The sequence below is a fragment of the Tachyglossus aculeatus genome, chromosome 18 (assembly GCF_015852505.1).
Source record: "Tachyglossus aculeatus isolate mTacAcu1 chromosome 18, mTacAcu1.pri, whole genome shotgun sequence".
NCBI classification, from domain to species: domain Eukaryota; kingdom Metazoa; phylum Chordata; class Mammalia; order Monotremata; family Tachyglossidae; genus Tachyglossus; species Tachyglossus aculeatus.
This window is the reverse complement of record NC_052083.1, coordinates 9,338,615-9,351,218: the sequence shown is the minus strand read 5'-3', so window position 1 is coordinate 9,351,218 and position 12,604 is coordinate 9,338,615. Positions and strand designations below refer to the sequence as shown.

Sequence of the window (12,604 nt, the reverse complement as noted above, 5' to 3'; positions counted from 1 at the left end):
GGCGCGGAGGCTGCCGGGACTGGTAGTTTTTTGGCGCGGGGGCTGCCGGGAGCAGAAGTGGTTCGGCGCGAGGCTGCCGGGAGCGGTAGTTTTATGCGCGGAGGCTGCCGGGAGCAGAAGTGGTTCGGCGCGAGGCTGCCGGGAGCGGTAGTTTTCGGCGCGGAGGCTGCCGGGAACTGTAGTGGTTCGGCTCGAGGCTTCCGGGAACTGTAGTTTTCGGCGCGGAGGCTGCTGGGAGCAGTAGTGGTTCGGCGCGAGGCTGCCGGGAGTAGTAGTGGTTCGACGCGGAGGCTGCCGGGAGTAGTAGTAGTTCGACGCGGAGGCTGCCGGGAGGAGAAGTGGTTCGGCGCGGGGGCTGCCGGGAGCGGTAGTTTTCGGCGGGAGGCTTCCGGGAGCAGAAGTGGTTCGGCGCGAAGGCTGCTGGGAGCAGAAGTGGCTCGGCGCGAAGCTGCCGGGAGCGGTAGAGTTCGGCGCGGAGGCTGCCGGGAACTGTAGTTTTCTTCGCGGCGCGGAGGCTGCCGGGAGCAGAAGTGGTTCAGCGCGAAGGCTGCCGGGAAGAAAAGTGGTTGGGCGCGGAGGCTGCCGGGAGCAGAAGTGGTTCGGCGCGAGGCTGCCGGGATTGGTAGTTTTCGGCGCGGAGGCTGCCGGGAGCAGTAGTGGTTCGGCGCGAAGGCTGCCGGGAGCAGAAGTGGTTCGGCGCGAGACAGCCGGGAGCGGTAGTTTTCGGCGCGGAGGCTGCCGGGAACTGTAGTTTTCTGCGCGGCGCGGAGGCTGCCGGGAGCAGAAGTGGTTGGGCGCGGAGGCTGCCGGGAAGAAAAGTGGTTGGGCGCAGAGGCTGCCGGGAAGAAAAGTGGTTGGGCGCGGAGGCCGCCGGGAGCGTCGTTGGTTGACATGGCGGGGCTGGAGCTGCTGTCGGACCAGGGCTACCGCGTGGACGGGCGTCGTGCCGGGGAGCTAAGGAAGATCCAGGCCCGAATGGGCCTGTTCGCCCAGACCGACGGCTCCGCCTACATCGAGCAGGGAAACACCAAGGCCCTGGCCGTCGTCTACGGGCCGCACGAGGTCGGGGGGGGGGGGCCGGGGGAGGGGAGCGAGGCCCTCGGTTAGGCGCTCACGACGTGCCAGGCACCGTGGCCACAGTCATTCAGTCATTCAGTCGTTTGTCCATATCTAGTCTAGTCTGTTTTATTTTGTTGGTATGTTTGGTTTTGTTCTCTGTCTCCCCCTTTTAGACCGGGAGCCCACTGTTGGGGAGGGACCGTCTCTACATGTTGCCAATTTGGATTTCCCAAGCGCTTAGTCCAGTGCTCTGCACACAGTAAGCGCCCCATAAATACGATTGATGATGAGGATGATGATTCAGCCCTACTTACTGAGCGCTTGCCGGGTGCAGAGCGCTGCACTAAGCGCCTCCGTGGCCGTTGCAGAGGAGCGGCGTGGCTCGGTGGAAAGAGCCCGGGCTTTGGAGTCAGAGGTCAGGGGTGCGAATCCCGGCCCCGCCGATTGTCAGCTGTTTGGGCGAGTCACTTCACTTCTCTGGGCCTCAGTTCCCTCATCTGCAATAGTAATAATAATGATGGCATTTATTAAGTGCTTACTATGTGCAAAGCACTGTTCTGAGCGCTGGGAGGATACAAGGCGATCAGGTTGTCCCGCGTGGGGCTCACAGTCTTCATCCCCATTTTACCGACGAGGGAGCTGAGGCCCAGAGAAGTGAAGTGACTCGCCCAAAGTCACACAGCTGACAAGTGGCGGAGCCGGGATTTGAACCCATGACCTCTGACTCCCAAGCCCGGGCTCTTTCCCTCTGAGCCACGCTGCTTCTCTCTATGTAAAATGGGGCTCACAGCCTTGATCCCCAATTTTACAGATGAGGTCACTGAGGCCCAGGGAAGAAGAAGAATAATGATGATGATGATGGCATTTATTAAGCGCTTACTATGTGCAAAGCACTGTTCTAAGCGCTGGGGAGGTTACAAGGTTATGGGGTTGTCCCAGGGGGGGCTCACAGCCTTAATCCCCATTTTACAGATGAGGTCACTGAGGCCCAGAGAAGTTAAATAATAATAATGATAGCATTTATTAAGCGCTTACTGTGTGCAAAGCACCGTTCTAAGCACTGGGGAGGTTACAAGGTGATCAGGTTGTCCCACGGGGGGCTCACAGCCTTAAACCCCATTTTCCAGATGAGGTCACTGAGGCCCAGAGAAGTGAAGTCACTCGCCCAAAGTCACCCAGGTGACAAGTGAAGAGACGCAGCGTGGCTCAGTGAAAAGAGCCCGGGCTTTGGAGTCAGTGGTCATGGGTTCAAATCCCAGCTCCGCCCATTGTCAGCTGTGTGACTTTGGGCGAGTCACTTCACTTCTCTGGGCCTCAGTTACCTCATCTGTAAAATGGGGGTTGATTGTGAGCCCCCCGTGGGACAACCTGATCACCTTGTAACCTCCCCAGCGCTTAGAACAGCGCTTTGCACATAGTAAGCGCTTAATGAATGCCATTATTATTTTTATTATTAAGTGGCAGAGCCGGGGTTGGAACCCACGACCTTTGGCCCCCAGGCCCGGGCTTTTTGTCCACTGAGCCACACTGCTTCAGGGGGCGGGTCAGGAGCACAGGCAGGGGGATGACCGGGAAAGACAAAGCCGCCCTCCATCCCGGTGACAAGTGCCCGTCTCCTCTTCCCTCCCTCCCCCATCAGATGCGCGGGTCGCGTTCGCGGGCGCTGCCGGACCGGGCGCTGGTGAACTGCCAGTTCAGCATGGCCACCTTCAGCACCGGCGAGCGGAAGCGGCGGCCGCACGGGGACCGCAAGGCCACGGAGATGAGCCAGCACCTGCAGCAGACGTTTGAGGACGCCATCCTCACCCAGCTCTATCCCCGCTCGCAGATCGACATCTACGTGCAGGTGGGGCTCGCGGCCGGCGGGTCCCGCGGGGCTCACCGGCTCCGGACCGGGTTGAGGCGCCACGTGAGCGGCTCTGGACCGGGCTGGGGGTCCCAGGTGACCGTCCGGGGGGCCGGGGAGGAGAAAGGACAGCCCCTCTTCCTCCCTTCCCCTCCAGATCTTGCAGGCCGACGGCGGCAACTACGCCGCGTGCGTCAACGCGGCGACGCTGGCGGTGCTGGACGCCGGGATCCCGCTGCGGGACTTTGTGTGCGCCAGCTCGGCGGGCTTCGTGGAGGACACGCCCCTGGCCGACCTCAGCTACGTGGAGGAGGCGGCCGGCGGGCCCCAGGTGGCCCTGGCCTTGTTGCCCAGCTCCGGCCAGATCACCCTCCTGGGCCTGGATGCCCGGGTGCACGAGGATCACCTGGAGCGGGTGCTGGACGCCGCCACCGCCGCCGCCCGCGACGTCCACACCGTGCTGGACCGGGTGGTGCGCCAACACGTCCGTCAGGTGTCCGCCCTGCTCGGGGAGTGAGCTTCTCCCCGCCGGGCCCCCGGGAGTCAAACTCAGCCGTTCCCTTTGTGCCGCGACTCTCCTTCGGGGCTGGGCAGCCTGCTGGGCTAAGCGCTTGGTAGACGCCCAAGAGAAACGGCGGGTGGGCTTTGGATCCGACCCTTCCAGGCCGAAGTCTGCGTGAGGGAAACGATTCTAAAGCTAGTGGTTTTGTGCAACGCCGCTCGCCCGCTCTCTGCCCTGTCGGGTGTGTCGTCGTCCCCCATTTTGCCCTGGTCGCTTTGGACTCTGGGTCTGTAGATTAATGTGGAGAATAACAAAGGTTCCTCTGCTAGGTTGTAGGATCTTTGAGGCCAGGACTCATGCCTGCTTATTCAGTTCAACTCTCCCAAATGCTTGGTTCGGTTCTCTGCCCCCGGTGCTCAAGGAATACCACGGGACTTTAAATTTTGAGTGCGAGGTGAAACGGAAAGGGGATTTAAGGTGGAAGAAGAACTGAGCTGGAAAGAGCAAATAGGCCATAGGCGTTCGGGGCTGTTCAGCCTTGACTGGAAGCTCTCAGGTCATGTCAGAAGCTTTCCCCCGCTAAGCCCTCACTTCCCTCTTCTCCCGCTCCCTCCTGCATCCCCTTTGCACTCGGCTTTGTTCCCTTTATTCACCCCTCCCTCAGCCCCGCGGCACTCACGGGCATATATGTAATTTATTTATATTAATTTCTTCCTCCTCTAGACCGTAAAACTAGATGAGGGCGGGGGACAGGTCTGCCAACTGTTATAGCGTGCCCTCCCAAACGTTTAGTACAGTGCTCTGTGCTCAATAAATCTGATTGATTAATTGCTTGGTCTGAGAGTTATAATGAACGAGGTTGGGAGTCCGTGGGGGCTGTCACCCCCATGGGAGTGGGCGTCTATGAGCGAATAGGGGGGCGGGATGCCAAACGGGGCAAAGTGCCCATGAAGGTTTCCCCACAGCGAGGGCGATTGCGTGCCACTGCCTCGGGTCCCGGTGGGCTCGGTATCTTGATAGCCCAATTAGTCTTTTGCCACTTATTTGGGGGGAATCCACTCACCTTCACGCACCACCCCACATTGTTCTTTAGTCAGAAATCTTCAGCACTGGCGGTTTAGCCCCAGCGAACCGAACCACGGTTAGAACCCGAGACTCCGAATTTTTTTTACGACATTTGTTAAGTGCTTACTATACGCCAGGCACTTTAACAAGCGCGGGGTTGATACAAGTCCGTGCCCCACGTGGGGCTCACAGTCTTAATCCCCGTTTTGTGGAGGAGGTAACTGAGGCCCAGAGAATGTCTCACACATCAGACAAGTGGCGGAGGCTGGATTATGACCCAGGTCCTAACCAGTAGGGAACACTGCTTCCCTCTGTGGGCAGAGCACTGTGGGCTGCCCTTTTCCTAAACTCTCCCGGCGAGCTAAAAGTTGGGGAAAACGTCACACGTGGCCACAGCATCCGCCACCCTCTGCTCCCGTGGGATGGAGGAGAGAAGATGTGGGCCGGGGGGATTCGAGGGGCAGTTGGAGGTGATCCCGGGACCTTGGGGAGGAAGTAAGGAGAAGCAGCGTGGCCTAGTGGGTAGAACACGGGCCCGGGAGTCTAATCCCGACTCCGCCGCTTGTCTGCTGCGTGACCTTGGGCCAGTCACTTCACTAGTCTGAGCCTCAGTTACCTCATCTGCAAAATGGGGATTGAGGCTGTGAGCCCCACGGGGGACAGGGCCTGTGTCCCACCCGATTTGCTTGTATTCACCGCGGCGCTTAGTACAGTGGCTGGCACGTAGTAAGTGCTTAACAAATGCCATCGGTCGGAGGTCATGGGTTAATAATGATAGCATTTATTAAGCGCTTACTATGTGAGAAGCACTGTTCTAAGTGCTGGGGAGGTTACACGGTGATCGGGTTGTCCCACGGGGGGGCTCACAGTCTTAATCCCCATTTTACAGATGAGGGAACTGAGGCCCAGAGAAGTGAAGTGACTTGCCCCAAAGTCACACAGCTGGCAATTGGCGGAGCCGGGATTTGAACCCATGACCTCTGACTCCAAAGCCCGGGCTCTTTCCACTGAGCCATGCTGCATCTGCTGTGTGACCTTGGGCAAGGCACTTGCTTCTCTGTGCCTCAGTTCCCTCATCTGTAAAATGGGGATGAAGACAGCGAGCCCCATGTGGGCCAACCTGATCACCCTGTATCTCCCCCAGGGCTTAGAACAGGGCTTGGCACATAGTAAGCGCTTACCAAATGCCATTCTTATTATTAGTAATGATGAAGGAGCCCGGACACCGCCCCTCCCGGCATGCTCCGCGGCGTCCCGGAGGCTGCTGGGAGTTGTAGTCCCCGGCCGGGCTCGACTCCCGCCGGAAGTGTGCGCCGGGGGGCCGGGTCGGCGTCGGCCGGCAGGGGGCGCCGCCGAATGGGGCCCGGGTGGGCGGCGGCCGGAAGTGCGCGCCGCCGAATGGGGCCCGGGTGGGCCCAGGTGGGCGGCGGCCGGAAGCGTGCGCCTCCGAGCGGGCTCCCCGGGGCTCCCTTCCCCGCGGTTCCGGCGGTTCCGGCGGTTCCGGGGGCCATGGGGCTGCTGTCCGACCCGCACCGGCGGCGCGCCCTGGCCAGACTCGTCCTGCGCCTCAACACCCCGCTCTGGTGAGGGACCCCGCGGGACAACGTCTCCCCCAGACCTGCTGCCCCCACAAACCGCCTCCACCCAGCCATGCTGCCCCCCCAAACCGCCTCCACCCACCCAGCCATGCTGGCCCCCCAAACCACCTCCCCCAGCCCTGGCCCCCCAAACCACCTCCACCCAGCCCTGCTCCCCCCCCAAACCGCCTCCACCCAGCCATGCTGACCCCCCAAACCATCTCCCCCAGCCCTGCCCTCCCAAACCATCTCCCCCAAGCCCTGCCACCCCAAACCACCTCCACCCAGCCATGCTGACACCCCAAACCATCTCCCCCAAGCCCTGCCACCCCAAACCACCTCCACCAGCCCTGACATCCCAAACTATCTCCTCTAGCCATGCTGACCCCCCAAGCCACCTCCACCCAGCCATGCTGACCCCCCAAACCATCTCCCCAAGCCCTGCCCCCCAAACCATCATCTCCCCCAAGCCCTGCCACCCCAAACCATCTCCCTCAGCCATGCTGACCCCCCAAACCATCTCCCCCAAGCCCTGCCCCCGCAAACCATCTCCCCCAAGCCCTGCCACCCCAAACCATCTCCCTCAGCCATGCTGACCCCCCAAACCGCCTCCACCCAGCCCTGACACCCCAAACCATCTCCCCCAGCCCTAGCCCCACAAACCATCTCTACCCAGCCCTGCCCCCCAAACCATCTCCCCCAGCCCTTCCCCCCAAACCATGTCCCCACAGCCCTGCCACCCAACTCTTCCCCCCCAAACCATGCCCCCCAGACAGGCCCCCCCAAGCCTTTCCACCCCAGCTGTGGCCCCCGAGTCATGCCCCACGGCCGTGCCACCCCAGCAATGCCCCCGAGTCATGCCCTCCCGAGCCGTGCCACTCCAGCCCTGCCCCCCGAGTCATGCCCTCCCACCTGTGACCCTCAGCCGTGCCCCCCCCCCCCAGCCGTGTTCTCCGAGTCTCGGTCCCCCAGCTGTGCCCCCGAGTCCTGCCCCCCAGCCGGGTCACCCCAGCCATGCCCCCCTAGCTGTGCCCTCAAGTCACGCCTCCTCAAGCTACGGCCCCCAGCCATGCCCCCCGAGTGATGCCTTCCCAGCTGTGCCCCCATAGCCGTGCTCCCCAAGTCGTGCCCCCCTAAGCTACGGCCCCCAGCCGTGCCACCCCAGCCACGCTCCCCGAGTGGTCGTGCCACCCCTGCCACGCCCCCCCGAGTGGTCGTGCCACCCCAGCTATGCCTCCCGAGCCGTGACCCCCGAGCCAGCGGTGCCCCGTGCCGTGTTGCCTCCCGCAGCGTGCTGAGTTACATCGCGGGCCTGGCCTGGTTCGTGGCCCTGGCGTGCCCCCCGCTGACCCTGCGCACCTACATGTCCGAGAACGCCATGGGCTCCACCATGGTGGAGGAGCAGTTTGCCGGCGGGGAGCGAGCCCTGGCCTTCGCCGGGGACTTTGCCGCCCACAAAAAGAAAGCAGGGTAAGTTTGGGGGGCGGGGAAGGGCCGGATGGGCAAATCCCCCCGCTCCCCGGCCGCCGCTGCCACACGCCCGCTCTGTGGGGTGAGGGGCGTCCTCCGCCCCGCCGGGCACAACTCGACGTCCAAGGACCCTGGACCCTTGGGGCAGGCAGAGCCCGTGCAGGGTGAGGTGGGGAGAGGGGGTCTCCCCTACCTCAGCCTCCCCTCTCACCTTCCTCGGCCTGCCCGTCTGCGCCTCGGGCCCCGTGCCCGGCCCCGCTGCCCCGCCCCGCCTTCACGGGCTGCCCCCAGGGGGATGCCGGTGGCCTGGCTGGAGAAGACAATGACCGCGCTGGGGTTGGAGGTGTACACCCAGGATTTCGCCCGCACCCTGCCCTTCCCCGACGAGGCCCACGAGAGATACGTAGGTTCGGCCGAGCGTCCGCGCGGGGGAAGGGGGAGCGGGGCGGGAGCGCGAGAGACCCGGGGGGCGACCCGTCCATGTGTCGCAGATGGTGTCGGGGACCAACGTGTACGGGATCCTGCGCGCCCCTCGGGCAGCCAGCACTGAGTCCCTGGTGCTCACCGTGCCCTGCAGCCCCGGGACGCGCAACAACCAGGCCGTGGGGCTGCTCCTCGCTCTGGCCGCCTACTTCCGCGGTGAGGCCCCGGCTCGAGGACTGCGGGGGGGTGGGACCCCGAGGCCGGCCCGAGACCCCGGGGGTCTGACGGGTCCCCCTGCCCCTCCGCCTGCCGCTCAGGGCAGATCTACTGGGCCAAGGACATCATCTTCCTGGTGACGGAACACGACCTCCTGGGCACCGAGGCCTGGCTGGAAGCCTACCATGGGGTCAACATCACGGGTAGCTCCAAGCCCCTTCCCCCGTCCCCCCTCCCTCACGTCCCATCCGCGACCGCCCGCGGGGACCACGTCCTCCTCCTCCTCCCCCCCACAGCCCCTCCGGACGTCCCCGGACAGCCCGCGGCGGGGGCGCGGCGCGGCTGGTGGCCCGGGACCGACCCGTCCCTCCCTCTCCCCCCCCCGCCCTCGCCGCCCGCGCCCCCGGCCAGGGATGCGTTCGTCGGGGCTGCGGGGCCGGGCCGGGGCCATCCAGGCCGCCCTGGCGCTGGAGCTCAGCAGCGACGTGGTGACCAGCCTGGACGTAGCCGTGGAAGGGCTCAACGGGCAGCTGCCCAACCTGGACCTGCTTAACCTCGTGCACGCCTTCTGCCAGAAAGGAGCCCTGCTGTGCACGCTGCAGGGCCGGGTAGGGGCCGGCGGGGCCGGGGCCCGGGGTTGGGCCGGGCGCCCGTCCCCTCCGTGACCTCCCGCCCTCCTCAGCTGCAGCGCCCGGACTGGGCCTCCCTGAGCGGCTCCCTGCACGGCTTTCGGACGCTGCTGCTGATGGTCCTGCGGCAGGGATCGGGCCGGCCCCAGGGCGCCCACGGCCTCTTCCTGCGCTACCACGTGGAGGCCCTCACCCTGCGAGGGGTCAACAGCCTCCGCCACTACAAATACGACCTCACGGCGCTGGGCAAGTGAGGCCCGGGAGGAGGGGACGGGGGGGGGACGGGGGGCGGGGGGGGGCCGCCGCCCCGGGCCCGCGCTGCCCGGCCTGCCCTGGGCCCGCAGGACCTTCGAGGGCCTCTTCCGGAAGCTGAACAACCTGCTGGAGCGACTGCACCAGTCCTACTTCTTCTACCTGCTCCCGTCGCTGTCGCGCTTCGTGTCCATCGGCCTCTACATGCCGGCCGCCGGGTTCCTGTTGCTCGTCCCCACGCTGAAGATATCCCTCCGCCCCGGCCGCGGGTGGTGGGGGGCAGAGAGGGGTGCCCCTGTCCCCCCCCCCCCCAACCCCGGGCCTCTCCCGCTTTCCTTGACTCCCGGACGCTCTGGAGCTGTGGATGCGGCTCAGCGGGGCCGACCTGGGCCCTGAGGAACCGTCCCCCGGGGGGCCCGACCCCCGGCCCGGAGGAGAGGTGAGGTGACGGAGGGGGAGGGCCGGTAGGCGGGGGACGGTGACCGCGAGGTCCCCTGTGCCGACACGCCCCATCCTTGTGACCTCCGCCCCCCTACAAGCAGCGTGAGAAGCAGAGTGGCTCAGTGGAAAGAGCCCGGGCTTGGGCTCCCGTCTCCGCCACTTAGTAATAGTAATAATAATGATGGCATTTATCAAGCGCTTACTATGCGCAAAGCACCGTTGTAGGCGCCGGGGAGGTTACAAGGTGATCGGGTTGTCCCACGGTGGGGGGCTCACGGTCTTCATCCCCGTTTGACAGATGAGGTCACTGAGGCCCAGAGAAGTGACTTGACCTGCCCAGTCACCCGGCTGACAACTGGCGGAGCCGGGATTTGAACCCACGACCTCTGACTCCAAAGCCCGGGCTCTTTCGACTTGTCACACTTGTCAGCTGTGTGACTTTGGGCGAGTCACTTCAGGTCTCCGGGCCTCACAACTTCATCACCTTGTATCCCCACCAGCGCTTAGAACAGTGCTTTGCACATAGTAAGCGCTTAACAAATGCCATCATTATTATTATTATTATTCTCTGGGCCTCAATTCCCTCACCTGTAAAATGGGGATGAAGACTGTGAGCCCCAGGTGGAACAACTTGATCACCTTGTATCCCCCCCAGCGCTTAAAACAGTGCTTTGTGCGTAGTAAGCGCTTTACAAATGCCATTATTATTATTATTATTATTATTATTATTATTATTATTATTATTATTATTATTCTCTGGGCCTCAGTTCCCTCGTCTGCAAAATGGGGATGAAGACTGTGAGCCCCATGTGGGACAACCTGATCACCTTGTATCCCCCCCAGTGCTTAGAACGGTGCTTTGCGCATAGTAAGCGCTTAACAAATGCCATCATTATTATTATTATTATTCTCTGGGCCTCAGTTCCCTCATCCGTAAAATGGGGATGAAGACTGTGAGCCCCATGTGGGACAACTTCATCACCTTGTATCCCCCCCAGCGCTTAGAACAGTGCTTTGCACATAGTAAGCGCTTAACAAATGCCATCATTATTATTATTATTATTCTCTGGGCCTCAATTCCCTCACCTGTAAAATGGGGATGAAGACTGTGAGCCCCATGTGGGACAACTTGATCACCTTGTATCCCCCGCAGCGCTTAGAACAGTGCTTTGTGCATAGTAAGCGCTTTACAAATGCCATCATTATTATTATTATTCTCTGGGCCTCAGTTCCCTTATCTGTAAAATGGGGATCATCATCATCATCATCAATCGTATTTATTGAGCGCTTACTATGTGCAGAGCACTGGACTAAGCGCTTGGGAAGTCCAAATTGGCAACATAGAGAGACAGTCCCTACCCAACAGTGGGCTCACAGTCTAAAAGGGGGAGACAGAGAAAAAAGGGGGAGACAGAAAAGGGGGATGAAGACTGTGAGCCCCCTGTGGGACAACTTGATCACCTTGTATCCCCCCCAGCGCTTAGAACAGTGCTTTGCGCATAGTAAGCGCTTAACAAATGCCATCATTATTATTATTCCAAAGCACACTCTGCCCTCGCTCCTCAAACACGCCCTCCCCCGACTGGGCCGATCCCTGGCCCTGAGCCGCGCCCGTCCCCGTTGGCAGGTGCCGCGGGGCCTGGGGCTGACGGGGCTGGTAGCCCCGGTGCTCATCTGCCAGGCCACGGGGCTGGCCCTCTACCTGCTGCCGGTCCTGGGCCAGCACGTGGCCACCCAGCACTTTCCGGTGGCCGAGGCCGAGGCCGTGGTCCTCACCCTTCTGGCCATCTACGTGGCCGGCCTGGCCCTGCCCCACCACACCCCCCGGTGAGAGGGGGCCAGGGAACTGCCGGGGCGGGAGCGAGGCCAAGCCGGGGTGGGGCGTGGAGGGAGGCCGCGGTTCCCGGGGGGAGCCCCGGGCCCGGGGGGGGCCTGAGCGATGGCCGCCGCACCCCCGCAGGTTGTCCCGCGGCTCCGTCCGGGGCTGGATGACCCTGAAGCTGCTGGCGCTGCTCTACCTGGCCCTGCAGCTCGGCTGCATCGCCCTGGTCAACTTCTCGCTCGGCTTCCTGCTCGCCGCCGCCATGGTGCCCGCCACAGCCCTCGCCCGGCCCGGCGGCCCCAGGTCTGTGCCCCTCGGGCGGTGGCGGGGATGCTCGGCCTCCCTCTGTGCCCCTCTGCCGCCATGGTGCCCGCCACGGCCCTCGCCCGGCCCGGCGGCCCCAGGTCTGTGCCCCTCGGGCGGTGGCGGGGATGCTCGGCCTCCCTCTGTGCCCCTCTGCCGCCGTGGTGCCCGCCACGGCCCAGTGGCCCCAGGTCTGTGCCCCTCGGGCGGTGGCGGGGATGCTCGGCCTCCCTCTGTGTCCCTCCGCCGCCATGGTGCCCGCCACGGCCCTCGCCCGGCCCGGCGGCCCCAGTTCTGTGCCCCTCGGGCGGTGGCGGGGATGCTCGGCCTCCCTCTGTGCCCCTCCTGACGTCCCCCCGCTGTCCCCCCCCCCCCCGCCCAGGCCGCTGCACGCCGTGCTGCTGCTGTTGGCCAGCCCCGGGGCCGTGCTGCTGGGCTGCCTGTTCCTGTGGCGGGAACTCCAGGAGACCCCCGTGGGCCTGGCAGAGGGCTGGCAGCTCTTCCTGGCAGCCTTGGCCCAGGGGATCCTAGACCACCACCTGTACGGAGCTCTCCTCTACCCGCTGCTGGCGCTGGGCCTCTATCCCTGCTGGCTGCTCTTCTGGAACGTCGTCTTCTGGAAGTAGAGAATTAATAATAATAATAATAATAATAATTAGAGAAGCAGCGTGGCTCAGTGGAAAGAGCCCGGGCTTTGGAGTCAGACATCGTGGGTTCGAATCCCGGCTCCGCCACAAGTCCGCTGTGTGACCTTGGGCGAGTCACTTAACTTCTCTGAGCCTCCGTTCCCTCCTCTGTAAAAATGGGGATTAAGACTGTGAGCCCCACGTGGGACGACTTGATCACATTGTATCCCCCCCAGCGCTTAGAACAGTGCTTGGCACATACTAAGTGCTTCACAAATGCCATCATCATTATTATTATTATTATTGTTAAGTAGGGGGCTCCGCCGGCCCTCCCTCCCTCCCTCCTGCCCGCTGCCCTACCCGAAGAGGGACT

The 12,604-nt window shown here is 63.2% G+C and overlaps 2 protein-coding genes across 2 annotated transcripts; both read left to right on the top strand.

Annotated features, from left to right (window-relative positions):
- The first annotated feature begins 786 nt into the window (after positions 1-786).
- On the top strand, positions 787-4,235 carry EXOSC4 (exosome component 4). Its single transcript, XM_038760304.1, has 3 exons — positions 787-1,062; positions 2,699-2,905; positions 3,063-4,235. Exons 1-3 carry the CDS (start codon positions 892-894, stop codon positions 3,420-3,422), a joined length of 738 nt encoding a protein of 245 aa, XP_038616232.1. The 5' UTR covers positions 787-891; the 3' UTR covers positions 3,423-4,235.
- Positions 4,236-5,959: 1,724 nt separating this feature from the next.
- On the top strand, positions 5,960-12,272 carry GPAA1 (glycosylphosphatidylinositol anchor attachment 1). Its single transcript, XM_038760251.1, has 12 exons — positions 5,960-6,055; positions 7,340-7,519; positions 7,811-7,922; positions 8,011-8,158; positions 8,260-8,361; positions 8,570-8,766; positions 8,841-9,037; positions 9,132-9,285; positions 9,389-9,478; positions 11,108-11,307; positions 11,441-11,605; positions 11,988-12,272. Exons 1-12 carry the CDS (start codon positions 5,982-5,984, stop codon positions 12,229-12,231), a joined length of 1,863 nt encoding a protein of 620 aa, XP_038616179.1. The 5' UTR covers positions 5,960-5,981; the 3' UTR covers positions 12,232-12,272.
- Positions 12,273-12,604: the final 332 nt, after the last annotated feature.